Raw genomic sequence first — 25,007 nt, 5'->3', positions numbered from 1 at the left:
AAAGCTACAGATACAGATTATATATTTGTTGTTCCATGTATCCATTGATAGTTAAGTTCCCATGACTCTTAGCAAAGTATTATTTAACTGTTCACTGATTACACTACATTAATAGTGCATTTTTAATTTTACTGTGGGTGTTACCTCAGTGTGCCCTATTCATTGGCAACACTAGAGGTTATTGGTGAGTCATATTGAGGTATCTGCACTGTGTTTTTAGTATTTGAGTAGATATCTCCCACTCCTTTAGTCACTAGGCTAGTTACATAGAAATGGTGGGTTGTAAAATCAAATCACAGTTTTAAAGAATAAATGGTACTGCCATGGGGATGGTTTACAAATCAGTGTCATCAACCAAAAACTCATCTAAATAAGGGGTTTTTCAAAGTCTGACAGTGTCGGCACCCTGCAGAGAAAATTGAGACAATTGTGACCCAACTCCCCATGTTGCCATGGAGTCATTGAGTCTGCTGTGGGCTACAACTTGAGCCCTGGTTTAGTAGCTTATATTTGTTTACATTTCATTTGATCATATGTCAATGTGATATATGTCAAATGAGTTATAAGCAGTTCCTGTTTACATTGTACCAATGGGTGTACAGACAGCTAACACTGGATTACTTTAATATGATTTGACTACGACTATGATTTCTTGGGGATTCAAATTCAGCAGAAGTTGTAAGCAAGGACACAATCTATACAAGCTCTAAAATTCAATTATCATGGAAAGTAAGTTTGATATTTTCTAGACACCTTGATAATTTGAGTTTGATCGAGACACTTTATGTGATGTATAAGATGTCGAGCATTAAGTATGACAAGCTGCATTAATTACCTTCCCTGTGTTTGACTGGTCCAGCTGTGCATCTGGCTGCCAGCCTGGCATGCTGCCGGGTGTCAGTTTTTGTCAATATACCTATAAGTCATTAGTGTTCAATGTTAACTTTGCTTATAAGAGAGAAGCTGTCCTTTGTCCTCATCACATTCATAATGTTACTAAAGCAAAAATGATTTTAGTTTTCTCTGCTGTCATTCACAGTGATTGCACCATAGGTGAAATACAGTATGGGAACAGAAGTGCTCATGGTTGCTCACAGAGTGGGAAGATTGTGGCTCTGTGCAGGGAGTGGGAGGTGTGTGTCATTTGTATTTAGGGACAGCTGAGTTGTGAGAAGGCAGCAGGCTGAAATTAATTGAGAGCAAAATCTGTGCTGGCTAAAAATACTGTTTATGTCACATTTAAAGGGATGTTTTTGAGAACGAGTCGTACAATTTGAACTGATTCCCAAGGCTAACTGAGCTGAGGCTTGCGAGATTCAAGAAACAGATAGAATGGTGATTTACAAACGGAGCTGATCATGGTCATTTTTCTGTGGATCATTTTTAATTGACCAACCTGTTATAATAATTATTACATGTTATTATGTGTAATAATAGTGGTACAAGTGATACAGTGCTATTAATCAGCCAATTTTTTAAAGAATAAATGTCAGAAATAAGCTTTAAAATAAAGTATTAAGTGATGTGAAGAGTATTGATTGTGGTTAAATCTTGTCAGGTTTAATATTAACATGATACAAAAGTGTTGAAGATAACAGATGAAAAGACTTCATTAAATCCATAATTTGGTCATTTACTGGAAGTGACATGTCTGATGGCTTGAGATGTTACATGAACTCACTTTGTCCTTTCAAACAATGCCATATGAATTTCTGTGGTTTTAGACTTTTAGTTGATTACGCTGATAGTGTGTTGTAGAATTTTAATTACATGCTCTCTGACACTAGTTGGGCTTTCCCCACTTTTTTTTGAGGTAAATCAACATAACTGGGCCAATAAACAAGGCTTCAAGCTGCTCTAGTCAATATTTTATATCAAAATGGATCAAATGACTGTGTTTATTGTTAAAGGTGTCGCTCTTAGTGCCAAACTCACGAAGAATTATCATCAGACTCGCACTTCCCCTACAGAGCCAGTTCAACTCGGTGTTTTTAATCTCCAGCCTGCACCTTCAGTGCTTCTGTTCGTTCTCACTGCTCTCATCAACCTTGCTCCAGCTGTGGTGTGCAGATGTTTTCAACAGAGCTGTTCTGATAAATTCCGTGTACCTTTGCTGCCCTGCATCAAGTGGCAGACAAACAAAGTTGCTAGCTGTTGAACATAGAGGCACATTTAGCAGCTAAAGAGCCAGATATTTCTTTCAGGAGTTGGTAGAGACCTAAAACAGAGCTAAAAAGAGACTGAGACTAAGATTTTTCGGGTGGCCATAAACATGACTAAATAAATGCTAGTGTTGCTCTGTACCTGCTAGATATGAATATAAGAAACTGCCAAAGCAATTTTAAAAGGTGCTCAGGGCTGTGAATGCTAATGTTGCTTGGTGAATGCTAATTCAAAGGAATGCCAATGGTAATGTGTATACAGGCAGCTGTATAACACATACACTATATCAACTTTGTAAGCTGACAGTGCTTTGCAATGCAATGTCAATGCTTTGTTAACAGCTTGTAAATAGAATCAATTTATTTTTGTGGCACCATATACAAACATTATATCACATATCGCTGAGACAAAACTCAGGAGTGACTGAGTTATATTAAGACACAAAATATCAGCAAGCACAACTGTAAATATGAAAAAAATATTTCAGCAGGATAATAACCAAATAAATATTAAATTCATAACATATTAAATGTGGTGGTATTACTGCCAAGTAGGCTGCTCTTACTGAACTTACAAGTAAAAGCTGAAATTGGGTAGAAAGTGCAGAGAAACGTTTCCAGAAGAAGTGTTTCATCTCTCTTCCTGAGGTGAAAAATGTTCTCACTCTTAGAGCCCACGACGGTGGGCCTTTCCCCAGAGTTCATTAATTAGTTAATTAGTTAATTAGTCTGAACAGATGGCAATGCTACACAAATCAGAGGGCTCTCTGGGCCTGGAGCAGGAGGAAGGTAGGAGTAGGTGAGCTGAACAGCAATCTGAAACCTCAACTGTCACCAAACCTCTGAACCGAGCCGTGTGCAGCAGACATTTTCTCCTCATTCACCCATTTTATTGCACAACAGAGCATGTCATAAATTAGTCAGAAAATTGCAGGGAGTGCATCATGGGAAATTACATGTGTATGTGTCGTACAGGAATCAAAGCATAAGGTGTTCGACCATATGCAAGGGTGCTGTGGTCACACTGCAGGAGTGTTTATTTGAATGAATACTTTGCATCACTGCAGAATTTAAAAAGCATTTCTGATGGTTTATTTTTAGACCATTCCCATCTTCCCCCTTCTGTTTCCTTTTCCCTCTGTCTCTCTCTGATTCTCCCTCGCTGATCTCTATTTCCTGCTCTCTCTCTTCTTCCCTTATTCCTGACTCCCTATCACTCTCTTAAAGGCGCAGGCACTGTATGAAATGAGGTTGGCATGTGTAAGCTTCTGTGTGTGTAAGTACAGGATAATACTAAAGATTAGAACATAAAACTATTAAAATACGGTATGCTTTAGTTTCTCACTTTGACTGAAATGCACAGTAACAGAGCGGAATGCTATTAAAAATTCAGATGGATGGTGCATTATTCATATATATGTTTTACGCACAGCACACAACCAAGTAGTGCACACATACACACAGTCACATGCACAAGAAGATACTAGTGTGCACACAGGCAAACATGCATGCTTATGCTACACAAACATACAATCTCTCTCTCTCTCTCACACACACACACACACACACACACAAATACACAGAGAGAGAGAGAGGGATAATCGCCTTAGTACAGTAACCCATTTAAAGCATATCTGGGAGTGAGAGACAGAGAGAGCACACATTCGCCCACATACCAAAATTTTCAACAATGTTAAAGGAATTGAGGACACTGCGTCATCCCTCATAATCACTCAGCAGGATCGCTCTCCACCTCGATGTATATATTTATATATATATTTTGCACGTATTTTCCCTACTGTGTGTCTGTGTGCGAGTGTGTGTGCTGTGCAATACATGAGTACGCCTCTTCAAACGTCTCCAACATGAATCGCAGCAACAATGCCAATGTAAATCGGCCAAATCGAAACAAGGTGGGGCATATCTTGTGAAGGAAAGCAAAGAAAGATACCTCTGAGGGAGCGTTTAGATCGGCATGTAATTTAATGCCAAACTCAACAAAACCTGATTTCAAATTGTGAACTGCACGCTCAATTTGTTAATAGTCACGCTTTGTCTGACAGCTGTGGAGAAGACCACAAAACGAGCTGAAATCGAGGCGTATAAAGCTGCAGGTCCAAGTCCTCATTTCACTAACCCTTACTTTGTCCTTGTCCCCGTGCCTCTCCACTGGCACGGTCAGTAACGGTCTGTATCATGTTACCCTCTGCTTATACTCACTGCAACTCTTGGACGACATCCTAAACTACTCCCATTTCTCTGTTTATCATTATTCTGATATGTTGAAACAGGCGTGATGCAATAAACAAGATCTGATTACCCAACCTGGCAGCTGCAGTGAATGACACAGACACAGTCTTTGTGCAAACACCTCCAAAAGATGATGCCAAATGTAAATACTTGACTCCACTGATATCCAGTAGCACAAGGGCAAGGTATGTATACACACACACACACACACACACACACACACACACACACACACACACACAAGCACAGCTCAGCCCACGCTCACAGGCCATGCAAGCACTGCAAAGCTCTAACAGAATGGACAAATAGAATACCCCTTAATCCAAAAATACACTGAAAGCAACAGACACACACACTACTTTTTTCAATGGCTGAATGTACACCAAAGGCACTGAGTGGTTGGTGGTATGTCTGAAGTCAGTTTTCTCTGGAGAAGTGCGTGTCAATACAACAATTAATTAATCAAAAAAAATAAATAAATAAAAGAAGTAATTTTCAGGCTAAGTGAACACAGTAAATACACCTGTTTGTGCTTTATTATGAAATCCCTGCTGCACAGAAATAACATTCAGTGAACAGATAATGGTATAAGTGCTGAAGTCTAAGCAACTTTAGCAGCAGAAATGACAACTCAGGATTAACCAGACATCATTGTGCATGACTTCAAGACTGAAATCACTTGAGAGCTGTGCACAAAGGCTGCTATTATAAATACACCACTCCAAGTCCCAGACCAGTAATCTTGTATAGTGCAGTACAGTGTGTGTTATCAGGTGTTCATTAGACTTCTGCTACCTGACCTGAATCCTGATACTTTGTCAGGACCTGTCAGGTTCAGGGTTAGGGTTTGGCTATTTTCAGATGTGATTTATTGAGAAATTTCTCTTGTTCTCTCTCTAACTGTGCCACTCGAGTATGTCCATTCCTGTCATTTGTTGCAACTACATACAGTGTGCAATACCCACTGGGGTGAGGAAAAGAGACAGACTGTAACCTCTGTGTTGCATAAGCCTTGCAAGCTAACAGTCAGAAATCAGTAAAATACAGCAAAAATCTAGCTTTGGTTCAGGTTCAGGTTCTAAATTTAGCAGTACCAGGCAGGTTCAGCCAGGTCAAGGATTAAAGACTGGCACAGGTGAGGGCCCCATTTCCCAAAAGCATCTTAAAGAGTAACCCAACAGTAAATTCACTTTTTTGAGTAACAGTAGAGTCACTTTATTACACTGTCCTGGTCCCAGTCTATAGTGTTTATTACAACAGAAGTTATTTTCCTTCTTGTAGAGAAAATCCATAACTCTTTCTTCTACAGACCCAGAAAAATCTTTGAAAAGTCTATGAAGCTCCCTGGGACACAACACCCTGAGCTACAAGGTGAAATAATGGGAGTTACATGTAACTACAGCTCTATGAGTTCTGATATGAAACATCTGGTCATTAAAATGGCTGCAAGTGGCTGAAAGGGTGTAGAGAGTAATAGACAGGGAAAGATGGAGGGACACTGGAGCACTGATCTGACATGGCTGTGACGGTGTTGGCCGTTTCAGTGGTTGTAGGGTCTGGGTTTGAATGCAGTTCTTGAATTTGTGATGGTGCAGTGTTGAGATGCTTTTTAAGGCTACGATCATCGTAAAATCCACCATACAAACATTCTTCATCTCAAGGGAGGCATTGTCAACACTGCTGAAATTATTTGAGATCCGAGGGCTGCTTTATGTCTAAAAACTCCAACAACATCTTTACAGTTTATCATTCCCTTACAGGTGTAAACTGACACTCACATGTGTTGTAAAGTTAGCTTAGAGTAAGACAATATAAGACCTATTTGACCTATAGGAGCCTGCAGACAGATGGGTCCAAATGGTCACGTTAAACGCCGCTGTGTTCGGCAATGATTTATGAATTTAAAGGGACAAAAATCATATTGCCTTTCCATCAGGTGCCTTGAATACTGTGCTACTTTTTCATAAGGCAGGTTTCACACCATTTCAACACAGAATTTCATAGAATGCAGCTGCTCAGAAATCTGATATACTGTATGTATCACTTATGTCAAGGTGAGATGACATGTGCCAAACAAATTCTGTAAACATTTACATCAGCATTGACCAAACTTACCGAGCACACCGAGCCGATAGTTCATAGTGACAACGATGACATTTCCATAGGCAGCAAGGACGCTGCCATCAAACATGTTCCCTGAGCCCTCCATGTAGGAGCCTCCGTGGATGAACAGCATGACCGGCTTCTTACGACGATCCCGAATATCTGCACAACACAGACAAAGGTGTGCGTTACTTTCATGTTTATTCACTGTTTGGTAAAATTCTTTACCACACATTCATTCCTGTTTTCCTGTTCAGCTTAAGCGTCCACAGGCAACAGGTAGTCTACCCATTTTAATCCGACAGCTCCAGATTAATATAACTGCAGCAGTCTTCTTAGTAAAAAGATCTATATGGAGCATTTTCTAATCTCTTCCAGCCAGCGATTCACTAGAAAAAAGAAGATGAAGATACTAAGTATGAAACATTTTCAGTAGACTGCCTTTAAGTTGGCAGCAAGTATTTCATGTCTGCCCCACTGGGCTTATCCTCTATATTTTATTCTGTGATGTCTGACTCCCCTCTCCTGTGCAGTGGTACCTTCCCAAACTGTTATGTCCCTCCATGTGTGGAGCAAATGGTGCAGCCAGTTCTGAGGCCCTCTCTGTTATTGGTGTCTTTATGCCCATCAGTGTGTTGCTATGGTTCACTCTGTCAGCGTGTGTGTGTGTGCCGCTCTCCTGAACACCCCCCCCTCTCTCTCTTGGAGCGTCTGTGGTAGGGTCTGAGTGTCTGAGCGTGGATAAGGCTGAGAGAGCTGCCAGTGCAGCCCAGTTAGGCTGAGCGTCTGCACTGTGCAGGGCCTGTGGATAATTTGTATGAAAGCCAGACCAAGTGGAAACATAAATAACAGCCACAGCATCTGTTTACCCTGATGAGCTTCAGCACTCAGAGATGGGGAGACAGAGAGATAGGAGGAGAGAACAAGAGATAAAGGTGGGGGTGGGGGGTGGGGGGGTGAGACAGAGGGAGGAAGGAGATGAAAATAGGGCAGCGTGAGAGATCTGACAGGGGTACAGACATAGATGGGAGGTTTGTACCAAAAAAAGAGGATTGTGATGATGAAAAAATATGAAATGTTACAGAGCAAGTCATACATAGCGAGGTACGGTAATGAACGCTCAAATTCACACAGGATTCACATCGTATTCATACAGACACACACACACACACACACAAACTCTTGCATAGGCAGCTGCGATGTTGAGTCGCTATGGAAACTGCTTCTCACTAATAGAACTGCACCAGCCATTCCATTGCACCGACTCACTGAATGCCTGTTGCCGTGGTAACAAATTCTACTCACGTATTTGCACACCCGCCTGCATCACCACCTGAATCTCAGGTTACACATGCACTTGGGTGCGTCACTCACAGTCGAACATTCACACACACACACACACACACACACACACACCAGTGAACACAGTAAAATGGCACATATGGCTTCACACATGCAGACACCTTTCATGGATCATACGAATGACACAAGCAGGCTGGCTAAAAATATGAATTTTCACTCGTACACCCCGACGTGCTGCTCTTTTTCTTCTCTTCTCTGGTATGTTCTGAACCTCAGCTGATTTCCCAGAGGATATGTAAACAAGTTCAATTATCCCGGCATTACCAGGACAGTACAGAGGAGTGACATCAGCAGGCCATCATCAGCCGCACTCACAGCAACACACCGTAAATTAAATCCTCAGAGAGAAAGAACGGTGACATGTAGCTGCTATTTTAAAGGTCCAATCAGTAATTTTTTTTTACTGTAACACTTGTGAACAATGTAGCAATTGGTAAGAAAGGACAACAAAAGCTGTATTTTCTGCAGAGGTGAAATATTTTTTCATTTTGACAGGCGCCTGATGGTGTCATTTTACAGATCCATCACAGAATCACTTCCTTAACTACTCAATGATTTGCTGGTATGGGAATTTAAATGCACAAGACAGGAATAAATTAGGAAACCCTGTCAAGACAGTGATTAAAATCATTGGTGAGCAGCAGTCCTATCTGTCAGACACATCACACAAAAAGCTAAATCTATCCTATTTAATCCAGACCATCCTCTCTTTAATCAGTTTGACATCCTGCCCTCTAGTCAGAGATACAGGTTTAGGTGCAAAATGTTCAAGTTTTTCATTTATCTCATGTGCAGTGACTGCTCTTAATTCTAGTACATCATATACTGCCTATTGGTTCCTCACACAGCTTAGTAAGCTCCTCTTCGTTGCTTTTTTCCTCACTTTCAACATATATCCTTTCAATTGTATGTAGAATACCAGGATATAATTGTCTTTTCATTGTCTTGTGTTTTTATTGTGGTATGTAATTTATCTTTTTTTCCACCATCCATTCTTCCTCCTTGCTTAAACCTGGCACCTACGTTGCCCACAATACAACACGACTGACAGGAGAGTTTTAAAAAGTGGTGGGGCAACTCTCTGGTTTACGTTTAAACCACAGATTGTGTCTTTAATATGGGGCCCCCTTCTCAAGCTAGATTCTGCTCCATTAGCCTTGACAAGAAAATTTATTTTCCCACTGAGGCTTTCTTTCATTGCTTTTTATAAAAGGCTGGATATCTAGTGCTGTACTGGACAGTAATATTTGAGCAATATCAACAATTATGTTAGCATTTAATGACCTTTGAGGTTTTTATAGCACAGACATGACTGAAATTGCATTGAAGCTGTTTCACCTCTCAGGACACACATCCCTGTAGTTGGAACCATACAGTGTTACAGTACATCAAGGTCTTTACTTTGTGAAGGGCATTTTTTCACATTTCATACTGTCAATAACAGAAATTTTCTCAATGATTCAGAACCATAGAAACGCTGGAAAAATTAAAAACTGAAATATTTGCTAAGCCCAATAAAGGGCAGGGGTATGCCAAAAAAAGAAAAAAAAAACTAAATGGAAATAAAAATCCATTCATTTTGGAATAAAAGATAAAAAGCTCATGCATACCTACAATGCCTTAATGAAAGGTGGATAGGAAAAGGTCCAAGTGGTGTTAAAGAAGAAAACTTCCTGCACACTATCTTGTCACTTGTACGCACTTCGTTCTGACAACATTCTGGGGCTTTAGACTTCCATCAGGTGAAATTAAAATGAACAGTTTTCTAGATTTTATTCTTTAAATAAAAACTGCACACATGCATGGTATAGGTATTTTGGTGAGAATACAGGCTTGCGTCTGGCTGGGTGACCTCTGGTGTTAGTAACAAACGGAAGATCACATTTGCATAAGATTGACATTTGTGTAACAATGTTTAATAAAAATGAAAAAAATTAAAAAAAACAGATTAAAAAGAAGATGTAAACAGAATTGAATGTGTGTTGAAGTGAGGGAAATGTACTCTGACTGAAAGGGGCTCAGCACAAACAGAGAGGTGATTAGGGGGTGCAGGGTCGCAGGGTGAAAGTGTTTCACTCAGATCCACAGCCTATATGGCCAACAAGGAGCTCACTGTCTCCCCTGCCTGCCTCCAAGACACTGGCACATTATTACCTAACCTGATACTAGCCTCCTCGATATCCACCTCCCTCCCTCACATCCATCCTCAATGGAACGTCTTACCTCCCAACAGAAACTGCCTACTTTCTACTTTTCCATTCCTGTGGTCCTCTCTCATTCATTCTCTTATGGAAATCTCGATTGATTTGGGCGTTTTTAGCCTGACTCAGCACTCGAGCATTTTTTGCACCCAAACCCACACCCCAGCAATGCAGCTTCTTGCCACTAACATTCAAAATGAAGATGCTACGATAGTGTTTTTGATAGTATTTTCCAACAATATTTGGGAACCTGTGTCCAATCCATACCTGAGCAATTAAGCGAGGAATTCAGCCCCTACCCGAGCCCTCCTGATCCTGTCAAGATCCATCAGGTGTCGGCATAAATGTCAAGCTCCACCCGTCTCCTTCTCATCCCCCTTCTCACTCTCTTTCTCTTTCCACATCTCTCTCACTTTCAAAGCTCCATAAATGTCATTTCATCATGCACTTGTCTTCATTATGACTATTTCCCCCTTTTCTCCCCCTCGTTGCCCTCCCCTGTGCTCCCGCTGTGCTCAGCTTTTTCTTTTTCTTTCATCTCTATTCTATCATTCTGCTCCTCTCCTCGACAATCCTGCGTGAATCCTTCTGTTTTCACCGTTAAGAAACCACACAATTGGATTAGCTACATCTGTCTCTTTTTAAACCATAGCAATTAGAGATGCAAAAGAGAGAGAATTCAATACCCAAATAGCACAAATAGCACTGTACTTGAGTAGACACACTTGCACAAATGGAAAGGAATGCACTTCCATGTGTGCATAATGCTATGTACTATATAGTACACTCAGTACGTCTGGGCATGTATACAGAAACATATGCACATGCCGTCTGTGTAGATTTTGGCTGCATCAGTAAAGAGTAGTGAGAGAATCTCCCTTTGACTGCAGTGAACTTGAAAATGCACAGCAATAGCAGATACATGCAGAAATCCTCCACTTTTTCCTACTTAAAAAGAAGAAAAATTGGAGAAGGCCCAATAACATTATGAGGGACAATAACATATCAGACTAATTCATTCGGACCTTTTTGTGATTTGTGTGCTAATAAAAGCAGTTAACAAAGGACAGTATAATGTGCACACAGAGTGGTGAGTCTGAGATGATTATTACCACAGATACAAACACAACATTTCCCCATGGAGTTAAAAAATGGAGCACGAGTTTAAAAAAAAAAAAGGCATGCAATTAAAATACCTTCATCCCTTGGTCTGTTCATTGTAGACTCATCGTGTTTTTTTGTGAGCGGACCTATGGTTCAGAAAAAGGGGGAGGAGAGACAAAAGACAAAATTCAAAAAGACTGCATTTGTAGAAAAACAAGAAAAGGGTTACAAGAGAAAAATGAAACTGTAGGATATTATGCTCTGCAACAATTGTGTGACTGTACAGCTGAGACAACATGTTTACAAGGATTACACACTGTTTCCTGAAAAGATAACCCCCAAACTCATCTGTTTTAACTGCTTAGGATCTAGTCACGGACTGCCTCGTAAATAACCCCCGAGGCCACCTCTCCTCAACCCTTCTCCCAATCAGTCCCGACACACTGCTGCTTTGTAAAGAAAAATCAATGAGCAGAATCAAGCCATCACTCTTTTTAGTCAGAAAAAAAGCAAAGGAAAGCCAAGGTACTCTGTATCCTGCTCCAGCTCAGGACAGTGTTGCAGTCCTGAGGCAAAAGTCCCAACACGGTGCAGGGAGACCAGACTGTTGAACTTAAGACTGAATGTATTTATTTTTAATTTATTTATGTATTTAATTATTTATTTTGGCATTTATTTATTTATTTGTGCTTATGTCATTTTTTGTCCTTCATACACACATGGGGGCAGGCACACATAGTCATTACGAATACATGTGACCACACACACGCACGCGCGCGCACACACACACGCACGCACACACACTGTGCACAGGGAAACATTTGCATGGAGCTTGAAATGTGAGTCTTTCATACCAAATTCACAAAGAGGGTTCTGTTTTTGATATTTACACCTTCTGTAAAGGCTTGTGACAGGATTCCCCTCATCAAGGTCAAAGAGGAACCCCACATTAAGCTTTAATGGCAACGCCAGTTAAATGCTCCATAGGGCAGAGCCAATAACAAGCATTTATCACAGTGACCAACCAACGCCCTGACGCATCAACCTCTGTAAGTCTGAACTGATAAGGATCCCATTAATTTGTTCTTTTGGCTTTCTGTCAGCCGAGCTTTGCATCGGCCCACAATTAGTCCTGTGTTTTGTGTCGTCCTCAGTCACTGTCTACCTGTTTTCAAGAACGTCATTAAACACACTCATGTTCATGCACCTGCAGCCCCACACACATTTGATGTCCACACGCTATACAACGCATGTTAACAGTGTCCTCATCATCTGTTGCTATCCTCCTTGTACCCACCCGGCTCTCTGGTGGGGAGGCGTTGCAGTCACTCATTTTGAAGAATACTCTATGTTGGGTTGCCAAGGGGTTTATCACTCTGCCAGTGTGCTGCTGACATGTCAGTTTCTATCATTCTGCTGGAAACCTCACAGTGAAGCGATGGCATGTACCCTTTTCCTTTTCACAGAGCTTTGCGTCTACTGACAAAAGAGACTCTGAGCATCACTGCACCCTACAATTATAACACTGCATTTTCATCCGCCCCTCTATATGAATATGGTTTCCTGATATAAAATGTTTATCTTCTGTCTAAATGGGAAAGGATCAATGCTGAATGGATTTGCTGCATCCTTTGAGTACTGCTATGCAGGCGCCAGATCCAGAGAGTACTTCCTGCCATAGAGTGAGATGGTACAGAAGCTTGTCCTAGGCTATAGAACAGACAGGTATACAGGCCAGTAATGGATAGAAAGGCACATTAGCCCTCCGTCTTGTCAGCACTTCCCCGCTACTTAGCACCACTCTAAAGCCACACCTCGGCGCTTAATGGAGACTTCTCTGATTTCATTCATTTTCTAATGCCCAATAAAGAATTAACCCATATGGAGGATAAGCTCCACCGAATAGACAGCCGCACTTTGTAACGTCCCATCAGACTTCACCTCATCTAACAGAAGTTGCATCCTGTAGTCTTGCAGTCTTTTAGTAAAAAACAGAAAATGATGTTCTGTTTTTGTTTAGCATTATTTCCATTCTCAAATAATCTGTTGACATTGTTTTGGTTAATTTATTCCTCAGTCTATAAAATGTCAGGGAATGCCCATCATAGTTTCTCTGAGCCCACCTTGAAGTCTTGTTTTGTCAGATCCAGATTCCAACAAGACTAAAAGTTTACAGGCATGCTAGGAGCTCTGTGAGGCTGCACTCCGGCACAACAGCACTTTGAGCTAAATGCTAACGTCAGCATGCTAACATGCTCAGAATCACAATGCTAACATGCTGATGTTTTGCAGGGAAAATGTTTACCGTCTGAGTTTCGTGTGTTAGCCTGCTTACATTGACTTAACAGTATGAAATAAGTACAGCTCGTAGTTATTAGTTAGCTATTACAATTCATCCTTCCATTCCTCCATCAGCAAACTCAGGGCATCACTGAAGTCAGTAGGATTCATCCTCTAGGCACCATGAATATCTGTGAAAGAATGTTGCCAATCTGGTAGATATGAGTTATTTCACAGAACAACTGAAAACTCTACCTGCTGGTGGAGGAAAACGATAAGTCAGTGGATCACCAAAGTCATAAGAACTCTTATGACTTTCTGGAGGAATATTTGCATAATAGTTGTTGAGGGAATTCAGTCTGGACCAAAGTAGTGGACCAACCAACAGACCAGTATTTCCATCTCTGGAGCCATGCTGCTAACATGGCTCAAAAAACATAGGCCCTGAATTTACTATGATATAAAACTGAGAAACGCAGCAGAGTTTTACGTCTGAGAGGTTTGGTAAAAGAAAGAATTCACTGTCTATTGATTTTTTTTCCAATTTGAATTTTGATTGATGAACGGATTAGTCAAGATAAATAGAGGATGTAGCCAAACCTTCTAAGGGTCATAAACATATTTCCCATCACCACAGCAGAGAAGCCTGCCAGTAGGCTCTGTCACATGATGTATTGGGCCACTGGTCAGTGAAATGTGTTGGCCTACACAGGAGCATTTAGCTTGGGTTGTCCCAGTGCTGTTTGACCTAATGCAGCTCCGTCTCTCAGTCAACAGCGTTTCTTTTCGGTTCAGTGAGCCAGTGGCCAGAGCGCAAGCTGTCTCCCGTCCCTTTCCATTTCCTCATTGCAGCAAACGGGATGAAGCTGCGGTATGTCATGTCTGTGGTGGCCTGTCTGCTTGACAAGGTGTCAGACACAGCTTTGGTTCAACCCCCTCTGCATCCAGGCAGCAGCTTCCAGCACATGCAGTCCTATCCTTCTGCTCCCCATCTCTTCTACTGTGCCCCCAGCCTCCAGCTCCATCCTGGCCTCCACTGTCCTGCCTCCTGAAATATAGTTTTTAATAAAGGCACGGTAAATGGCTGCTCTAGCAGCAATAAAAATGAAGGATCTTAGGCTCTTGGCTGAGGAGTGTCTTGAGAAAATAGGAATGCAGTGAGACAGTGCTCTTGCCTAGCAGCCTGGCCACACAGGAGAGTTAAGGGTGAACACTAGAGAAGGAGGCAGGAAGCTAGAGAGAGATAAATGGAGAGTATAAAACTCACTGCTCAGTCCACCACAACGTTTGTGTATTTACATTACTCCAGCAAGTTATTTGTATTTCATTTGAGTTGAAGAAGTGACAGGCTACATAGTGGCCTGGGGATGGAGAGGGGGGGTGGGGTGGGAAGAGCTCATTTGCATTCAGAACAGTAACCCCTTCTACCGCCATCTGCATAAAGATGGAGGGGAGAGGAGAGGAGGCTGGGATGGTTTCAGAGGGAAGAGACCAAGAGGGGTGAACAGATGCAGGAAGAAAAGAGAGCAGTGAATTTTCCTTTGTCCGGAGAATAACGCAGAGAAAATGTTCACCACGAGTATTTCTAGGTCTGAAGCAGACCTAGCAGGAGAGAGGGGGAATAGGAAGACGATTCGTAATGTTGTGCTCTGGAGATTTAATGTATCAAAATCAAGTCGTGCGGGCCAGATCTGGCACCAAAACATTTAGATCCAGGCTGTGTATGAATCTGTGCTGCCAATTCATCCTGGCCCACCTACATCCACTGCGAGTGGGAACTCAACTCCTCGCTGCCAAACACAGCAGAATACAGCATCGACATCTACCCTGTACACACGCCTGACCATCACTTTACTGGTACCAGGTTAGTTACTTTCATGTCATAGAGAAATGCTTACTACTATCAAAGTTTCAGGGACTTTAAAGCTGACCTCTGACATAACTGCATGTGCAACACCATGTAAACAATTTGAGGGATTGTGACAACAGTTATACGTGAAAAATGTAGTGTTTGATTTCAGGGGCACTTCACTCTCCCTCAGTCTCTATTTTCCTCTCTCACACTAGGCAGAACATATCCTTGGAGACTGCATCAGCCTTGTGTAAGCAGTGACCCCTGACAATAAGTGACAGATTCTGACAAGCAGACAGGGCTACATGTAAAATCTGTCTCTCTCATTTGCACACCTTTTCTCCTGGGAATAACACGGGAGACTCTACATCATCCTCTCGGTGAGTATATGACATATGTAGTGTACAGCATACATATTGTATAACTACCGTATGCGCACTCATTCTACTCAACTGTCCTATATGTTCAGAGGGGTTTAAATCTCTTGAAAATGTTCTCAGTCCTCTGGGACTTTGGTCTCACTTTATACTACACTACTACTTGATATTTTCCACCAGCAATTAATCTGTTTCCAACTTTCTGTTGGGCTGTGGAGCATCGATAAAATAATTAATCTGCAACACTGACACAATCTTCCTAAGTAGGGTAAGGCTTCAGCTTAATGTTAAAGTACAACAATCCTGTACACCACTTCAGACTAATCCTAAAGTTAGACTTCATACATGAGCAGCAGCACTAATACATAGACGTATGTTCCTGAATACTCTCAGGGAACTCTCAGGTGAGCTCATTAATCATAGGCTTTTTAACATTTTAACATTATCCTTGCTAACTGTCATCAGTAGCATATGCCTTGCCTCCAAAGATACACTTTGATGCTGTGTTCTTTTACCTGCCCATCTGCTTTCTGAAACGCTCTCCACAGGATCATTAATGCAAGAAGTACACCCAAATAGCCCATGCAGAGGTGGAGGTTTTGCCTTATAGTGATCTTTAGTTTTCAACTAATTTCACCCTTGGAGGCCTTAACAAGGCTGTCTTTGGCGAGTGTATTGTATTTGTTATGTTTCTACTGACCCAGCTGCTACAACAGCATTAGTCCTCCAAGCCTAACCACAGAAACCGCAGTGCACAATCCATGCAACACAAGCGTGAACCATGAAACTGACATGTGCATCCCGACATAACGGTCAGTGAGGTTTAAAACCACATGTTACCAGTATTAAAAACACAGATCTTTGTTTGCAGCTCAGTGCAAACTGCCACACTGCAAAAGTAACCTTGATAGTTTGTATCGTTACGATCCTGTCTGTGCGTTGAAAGGCTGTATCAGTTCTATTTAACAGTAATGCTATATATGATAGTGTGAACGTTCGTCCTTCAGCTACCTGGAATGATACAAATATGTAGGTAAGTCTAGCTTAATTGTTTTCTATTGTTTGATCTGAAATGAACCTGCAAACTGAAACCAACAGGGGAAGCCGAGTTACCACTAATTATAATGTCTGGTGATCACTATTAGTAAGAGCTGTCACATGGTTATAAGACCACATCACATGAGGGTCTGATGATGCTGATGTATGAGTTTTTCAGATGTTGCATTCATTTAGACGAAGCTGATTATTAAAAATGATGTTTCTTTGGTTTTTCCTGAGCTGAGTCCTCTTCAGTCCTCTTACTGCTGGTGAAGAGCTGCTGGAAGTCTCATGCTGGGCAACAGACCCACATACTGAGGAACTGGAAATTAATTTATACTCAAGGGGATCCTTAAATGTAGTTTTCAATATCTGATTAAGAAGTTATGTTTATGAATATTCATGAGAGATATAATGCCATATTTTAAAGAGCAGATGTGTTTCTTTGCCTTGTTTCTCTCATTAAGAGTTTTTACATCTGTAATTTTGACTACATTCAAATCACAGCGTAGGTTACTTGTGATAGAAGAAAGAAATGTGGCAGATCAATAAATAATCTTTGCTGATTTTTCTCCCTTTGCTGCAGAGCGTTTCAACAAACATTTTAACAAATGCACTTCTCCTCTGATGATTTAACCTTCATATGGTAGAAGTTGACAAGCTTACAACAACTAAAAGCACAAAACAGGTGACTGCAAATGAATTAACAAGAAATTAAGAAGAAGAATATAAGAAACATCAGAATAAAAGAAAATACTCTTTTTTTTTTTTTTTTTTTTTACAGTTGCAGGGGCGTATGTCGGTGTGAGATTTCTTTTTCCCACTGGCTGAAGTAACAAAATGTTAATGGTGTCATTATTTGATTTACTACTCCACTGGTTCACTTTGTTCAGTCACTCAAAACACACGTGACTTACTCTGCACCGCTCAAGCAAAAGGTTAATGTTAGCAAGCTGATACAATTACTATGATGAAGATATAATGTTCATGGATGATTTAAAGAAATTAGTGTTAAGTTAAAATGCAGCATGTCACAATGTGGATAATTGGTACAAAAATGAACTAGAACATGTTTGAAGTATTTGATAAATGTTGGAAGTAATTAAATATGAGCAATAAAAGTAAAGTGTATCTAATTGGTTAACAGAGTATTAGCAGAAGACAGATTGCATATGTGACTATGCTGCAGGATCGGCATCTAGAAAACGATTACACACAATAACCAATGGTATCTGAGACTGGTATTAATACAAACCCGGGGGATTATCAGTGAATATATTCTTTGGTAATCTCCTGAGTGTCTTCTGGCTCATGTTAAGATTTCTCCTTCCACAGAATATAATCCTAACTAATTTATCAAAATGACACTACTCCAGGAAGAACTGACACAGAAATATAAAAATATCTAAGAAGTAGGAGCTGTTTTTACACTCTGAATCAGAGGAAGTTCATCTCCTCCTGTATCTAGTTTGACAGTGTTGTCTCACTCACCATCTTCAGTGGGTACGTAAATGTTGAGGTAAAGGCAGTCCTCACTCTGGTTCTGAACATAGGTCGCTGCGGCATCAAGGTTGTCTGTGAACCACACTGGTAGCATGATCTCAGGTAAAACCCCGTGCACATTCTGGGGACACACCGGCGCAAAATGGGTGGCGTTGCGAATCTCTTGCCAGGAGCCTGGAGCTTCAGGAGGCTGGAAGCGACGCTCGCCGATGGGTGCGGTGGCATATGGCACACCTAGGTACTGTTCCACTGGGCCCAAGATCTCATTGTTGAGGTCCTTCCTGATACCACGGACCTTTCCATAGCCTGTGGATACTATGGGGTGTTTCAGGTCAACCCTCTGACATGAGGAAAGGGTCAGGTGTAGCGCTAGTCCCAGGAGCCACACCAGACAGTGATTAGCAATCTGCTGAGAAGTATAATGATGCTTCCCACCAAAGCCTTGGTGGCTGGCAACATTGAAAGGAAAAAACAACATGTCCAAAATAAAGGCTCTTTTAGTCATATCACTAGGACTTCAGCTGGGTGTAGACAGGGATCACAAACTCAGTGGGTTATGGGCGATAACAAAGGCAAAAAGAGGGCGTGTGGAGAGGAACAGGTTAACGGTTTTCCTAGGGTGACATGGTGAGGCGGAGGGTCAGGCAGCATTCTCAGGTAGACTCTGCGGTCTCATCTGTCTTCGTCTGAGGAACTCCTGATGGGTCCAGAGCTGCAGTCAGTGAACCAATTACACCTGGAAGACAAAGACAGGTTGCAGGTTTGAGTCAGTGTGTGTGAATGGGAAAGGTGCACTTGTTTGACCCTGTCAGAGTTTCAAAAGGCACAAAATGGGTTAGCTGGTTTAAACTGAGGTGAGGTCCCTGTTAGCTCAGAAAAGAAGGAATAATGACACTTTACTGTGGATGAATCCTTTAGAATGCATTTATAATATCCCGTCTGTCTACCACAACAGACACCAGGTGTTATGTCTGTTATGTCATGTGATTTCATCTTAAAGATGATTGACGTAACATGTTGTATTTAGAAAATAAATAGCATAAATATTTATTGAACATGAAATCACAAGGGCATTTACTGTATCCACTGGTGTCTTTCTTTTATAGCTGTCATATTAGCCAGCTACTTTATTGCTACTACCATGGAGAGTCATACGTATGTGGTTTTTGTTTTTCCTGTGTATTCATATTTTCTTTTGTGTCACTGCGATATCAATTTTAGCAACAATTGCGAGCTGCATTCACAATTGCGAGCTGCATTCACAATTGCTCGTCATAATAAGTAGCTGTACAGCCCTGCTTTCCTGAAGGCCTCGCCAAGAATCGGTGTCTTGTATCCAGATTTCACAGTTGACATCCAAATGCGTCTCAAATTCAACCTTTGCTGAATACAAATATAACCATGCACACCACATCTACGAAAGCAGCTCATGTGATGTTTCCATAATGCATTTTGGGTGCAAACACACGGCTGCATTTAGAGCTGTAAAGTTGTGATCACATCACCCCCGGCACAGTGGGGGGAGGCAACTGTGGAGGGAGCCAAACACAGACTATGAGGTTAGTAAATTTAACAACTTATGGTCCTTACTTACTATGAATGATACTCTGGTGAAATTTGATTCTGCCTGCTATCAGAAATATTGGAAACACTGGTTCCAAATTTAGATGTTAAACTTGGGAACTTCCAATTGGGCAATTATTACTTCAGAAGAGAGGCTCACAATGAGCATGTGATGACAGGGTTAAGTGTCTAAGAATATTTGGTTTGGTTGCAAAACTTAATTTGCAGTCCAAAGGGAAACTTTTTCAATTACCATGGTGTAATATGGCCCCTTCTTCATATTTTCATCTTCCAGATAATTACAGTACTTTGAAGTGTAAAACAACACTTGTCGTGTAATTACCTTCAACCCACAGAGAGCACAAAGTAAATAAAAGCATGTTCACACATCATTCTGAGGAGTGAACAAGCAAAACCCCACTGGCCCCGCACCCTTTTCAGCCATCCACACTGTGTCAGAGTTAGCCTTTCCTTCTCAACTCAGTTCAGTTGGTTCTTGCTTCCACATCATTACAGATGAATGGGCAGTGCTTATCGCACTCTGGCTTTGGGAGACAGAGCCGTTTAGGTGTGATAAAGGCTTTATGTGGCGCTAACTGTTGGTTGAATGCCACCTCATTCCTCCACCCTCAACCCTGCAATATCCACACTCCACTGGCAGCCAGCAGACACAAGGGATGACAGTAAAATAGAGCACAAAGACGGTGTGCAACATTACAGGATGTTCAAAGTTAGTGGTGTGAGTGGTGCTCTGTTTCATTATAGAACAAAACAGGCGCAAGCTGACTGTAAAAATGTTCAGTTCATTAAAGCCCTCTTAGTGACTGCATCATATGACAACTCTACACACTCCAAGGAGGAGGTGAGGTGCGTCAGGACACCCTAAATCCTCTTCAAAAAAGTTAGTGTGCATACATAGTCAAGCTGAAAATTCAACTTAGAAAAAGATTAATGTGAATTATACACAGTACATGACTTTCTCCACTGTGTTGTAAAGGACTCAGTGTGAGGGGGTTAGATTGCATGATTTAGAGAAGCCACTTGACTTATTTGGAATAAGAGGCAAAGAATTTGAGGGAGACGTGTTCATTTACCCAAATTGTTCCTCTCATTTTTGCATTACCATTATTTACACAAACAAGTACTTTTAAAGGAATAGTTTGTCCTTTTGAGAAACTTGCTTACCCGCCATCATGCCCAGAGTTAGACGATGAAAATCGATGCCACTCTCACTTGTCTCTTGAGCTACATTTAGGAGACGGTTAGCTTTGCCTCACATAAAGACTGGAAACAGGGTGAAACAGCTAGTATGACTCTGTCCAGCACCTCTAAAGCTCAAGAAATAGACCATGAAATAGCATATAACTCTCATGATACCACAGCTTGTCATTTTTTCACTATGGTTTGAGGTATGACTTGTTAAAAGAGCACTCTTTACCACTCCGATTCAGCATTGGACTCCTATATCACCGCTGAACTTGTAATGTACAGTTTATAACAAAAAAGGATCAAAATTGATGCAGCAGAACCAGAGACATTGTCTTTTTTATACCACACATTCTTCTTTGTCAGATCTATTGTCAAATGCTGGACCTACATTACCCACAGTGCAACTTGACTCTCAACAGTTAGATTTGATAGTGAGGGTTTGTACAGAGCTCTCAACTGGACTGGTTTTCCATCAGGCACAAGTTGTCGATACCCTTTAATACTCTCCATTGTTTGTGTGTGGTGCATGGAAGATGTGTTGTATGTGGTTGCTATAGTAATGATTTTGCATTCGAGGGGTACCGTACCGCAGTGGAAAAAGAAGTACCTGGTTCTAAGAGCGAGTAAAGATGAGTAGAGTCGAGTCACGTCAAGTTGAGTTGGTACCATGCAGTGGAAAATGCTATTTGATGTTTCCCTTTCATTTGTGAGCTGTAAAGCTGCTGGTAGGTGGATTTTTTTTAACTTTCAGACAGAGAAAGGCTAGCTGTTTCCAGTCTTTACGCTAAGCTAAGCGAGCCGGCTCTAGCCTAACATTTAACAGTCAGATATGAGAGTGGTACTGTGTTGAGCCTCTCCTCTAACTCTTGACAAGAAAGCAAATAAGTCAAACAAGTGCTTTAGAAGACCACAAAATGCTTCTTAAAGGGGAATACGGAAGAAAGACAGGAAAAAATACATCTTGAAAAACCAGGCGATGGAAATGTGAGCAGTATCATCACAAATCTGACAATCCACCCACAAACCACACATTTAGTATTGAAAGTTGGTAAGATCAAAAGGGAGACTGAAAACAATGCAGACTGAAATAAGTGCAACCACAGACACCCATTAATAACTATACTTTATGCAGTACACAGAATCATGTGTAAAGCTTGTGATTTCATAGCATTGAATTACAAACCAGCTGCTGTCACTGCTCATTGCCTTCTTTTTTTATGCTTACATACACGTTTCAAATTTAAAACAGCTATCTGTGCTCGTATTGTGTAGGTAAATGTGACTGAACATACAGCACAAGCCCAAGGTCGGAGCACCTTCAAAATACACAGGGATGCACACGGTAGTATGTCCTCACTGAATAGGAGAACATTGGTGTGGGTCAAGTGTCTCTAGCGTCGCTCGCCTCCCTGCATGTATAAGCAGCGCTAAGTCACATGAACACACGTGTTTAATCCAGTGAGGCATCAGATGTTGCATGTGCGTAGAGACTCTACAGTAAGCAACCACTCACATGTGACTGGCAAATGGAAGCACCCTAACATCCCTAACATCTGTTCATGTCAACCATCCGTGAGTTTAAATGGCATTGAGGGTGCATCCTCACACATCAAATGGTATGAACTGACACACAAATCACCAGGCTAATGTAAGCTGTTTTCTGTTTTGTTTTATATAATAGGTAGCCCTGTCAGCTGGAGCTGTTTGAGAAGGTAATGCCTCTCTGCCAGCGGGACGCTTTTATGAGTATGTTTAAATGGAATGGTCAGAGTGGTTTGAAGAAATGCTTGTCTTGGGATTTTATATTGCTCTGTTTCCACTTTGAGTGTTAAAACTACATGCACTACTTCAGCTGTCAAGCTGCTCTCCTCTGCTAGTCAACATCTGTGGATGACAAGCAGCTTAGCAAGCCAGAAACAGAGTGCTGAGTATTTTTTTGTCTAAACTTGCTTGTCTGCTATCTACTGTCACCATGCTGAGAAAAGGGGACCTTTCAATTCAAAAATAAAACTAACCTCTAGTGGCTCAATGGTGTAGTCTCTTGCAACCAACAGTGACTAGATACAGTGATCCATTGTCTTTATGCATCTATTTCCGAGGGGTAAGAGGACGCCTCTTTGCAAGACACATTACTGATGCTATTTAGGATTTGTTTGCAGTGACTTGAAAGTAGATCGACCCCCTAGTCCCTTGTCTTGACTAAATTATGGGAACGACTCTCAGTATTTCTTTCACTGAACCAGCGTCTGTGAGAGTTAACGGTTTGCTACAGGTGCCTTCCCTTTGCTTAGGGGAAATAAATGGTATGGCAACAAAGCCAGTTGCACCTTAACTGGAATAATCTGATTCATAGCTCTGCCTTCTACAACCAGAGTCTGGAGGACAACCTGATGCAGTGGCCTACTGTTGCTACCGATGGTGAAGCAATTAACAATCTGAAAAGCTTTGAGGCGCTGAGTGCTTCCTTAATAATAATTTTATTAAAGGACATGGAAAAGAGCCTTGTCTCTAGAGCTAGTCAGAGCTTATTAGTCCCACATCAACACATCACATGGCTAAGCTAATTTATGCCACTTTTCCACTGGTCAAAAAGCCCACTAAGACCCGCTAACATCGGGCTTTTGTTGGCAGTGGAAAAGGGTTTAATCGGTATTCACACCCGGGTCAAATGAATCTGCAGTAAACACAGGTATTTATCAGCTCAGGGTCCGATTGGCATTGATGTAAACACAAAACCCCTAGTGAACCTGCTAATTTTCACATCTTTTCCTGCTCTTTCAGAGATACAAGAGTGAGCTGCAGCTCCGAAAATTTTAAAAACACGCAATCACAGATCGAAACATGTCATATGGAAGCCCCAATACTTAAACAGGCTTTTACCAGTTTGCAGGGCAGCTGGCAGCTCACTCTTACTCCACTGCTTCTGTGTGTGTGCTCTAAGTGCATGTGATGACATCGCTCCTTGCAGTTGTGCGTCCTCAGTCAAGCAGAAAGACAAACTCGACTATCAGTGGAAAAGGGCTCAAGTGGCTTTAATTAAAAAACCTGCATTTAAAAAACCCACTTATACCCCCTAATTTTAGTGGGAAAAGGGTATAAGTTTGTTACTGCTACCCAAGGCTTCTCTCAGGTCATTGAGAGAGGGCACAGATATGGTCACATTATTCTATGTCAAGAAAAGGTTTTGGGAAACCGAGAGTTGGATGAAAGGTTAACACCGCTCTCGTGTGTATGGTTAATGTGAACTTAGCTTAGTACAAAGACTGAAATAGCTACAGGTAATTATGGGGCTAGCAAAAAGGTGGATAGGTGCAAATGAATTGGCCCTGGCCACTCAGCGTGATGTAAATGTAAGGCACTGCCCATGGCCAGCATGGCAAGAAAACAGGGGGAGTCATACAGCAGGTATAACTCCCCCCTGTCTTTTTGAAAGATAAGGGAATGGTTCCTTTAGCAGGTACAGCAGGAACAGCTACTCCGATTAAAAGAGATGTTCAGAGACCTTAATGTTCTCTTAAACCTTAAATGGGCCGGGTAAGATGAATAAGTTGTCTAAGATTAGATTTGTCAGGCTGTGTATGTAGACTCAGCCAAAGGGCCTCATCCTCTTTTCACACCAGACATTGAAGCTGTCCAGAACCTGCCCCAGTGCCTCCCTATACAGATTGCCAGGGTGCACTGGGTGACACAGGAATAGGAAATGAGGGGAGACATTGTTGCCACTCCTGCGAATGGTAGCATTATATCAAAATTCATTTACTCAAAAAGCCACCACTGGAAAAGTCTAACAGTTTCTCTCCTTTGTATCTTAACAACTGCATGATGTACCCAGGGCGCTGGGGCAACAGGGGGTATTCATTCTTCAGTACTGGGAGAATTAGTTGATTTTAAAATGTGTTACTGATGGGGCTGTTTCAGCCTATTCCTGTCAATTAGGATCATGTGTGATTCATTTGCTTTGAGACTCAAAAAAAATTATTTAATTTTAGGTCTCAACTTATGA

The 25,007-nt window shown here is 41.4% G+C and overlaps 1 protein-coding gene across 1 annotated transcript in view; it reads right to left on the bottom strand.

Moving 5' to 3' along the window:
* The window catches only part of nlgn2b (neuroligin 2b), a 60,516-nt gene that overhangs the window by 15,745 nt on the left and 19,764 nt on the right, over nucleotides 1–25,007 (bottom strand). Inside the window, exons 2-4 of the mRNA XM_071460676.1 lie at nucleotides 18,221–18,968; nucleotides 11,275–11,328; nucleotides 6,528–6,677 (exon numbers count right to left, since the gene is read on the bottom strand). Of these exons, the coding sequence (XP_071316777.1) occupies nucleotides 6,528–6,677; nucleotides 11,275–11,328; nucleotides 18,221–18,737 (721 nt within the window). The 5' untranslated portion in view covers nucleotides 18,738–18,968. The remainder of the gene's footprint in view (nucleotides 1–6,527; nucleotides 6,678–11,274; nucleotides 11,329–18,220; nucleotides 18,969–25,007) is intronic.

The sequence above is a fragment of the Trachinotus anak genome, unplaced genomic scaffold (genome assembly GCF_046630095.1).
Source record: "Trachinotus anak isolate AG129_WGS33_773 ecotype Australia unplaced genomic scaffold, CSIRO_AGI_Tana_v1 ptg000024l, whole genome shotgun sequence".
NCBI classification, from domain to species: Eukaryota; Metazoa; Chordata; class Actinopteri; order Carangiformes; family Carangidae; genus Trachinotus; species Trachinotus anak.
This window is presented reverse-complemented; position numbering and strand designations above follow the sequence as displayed.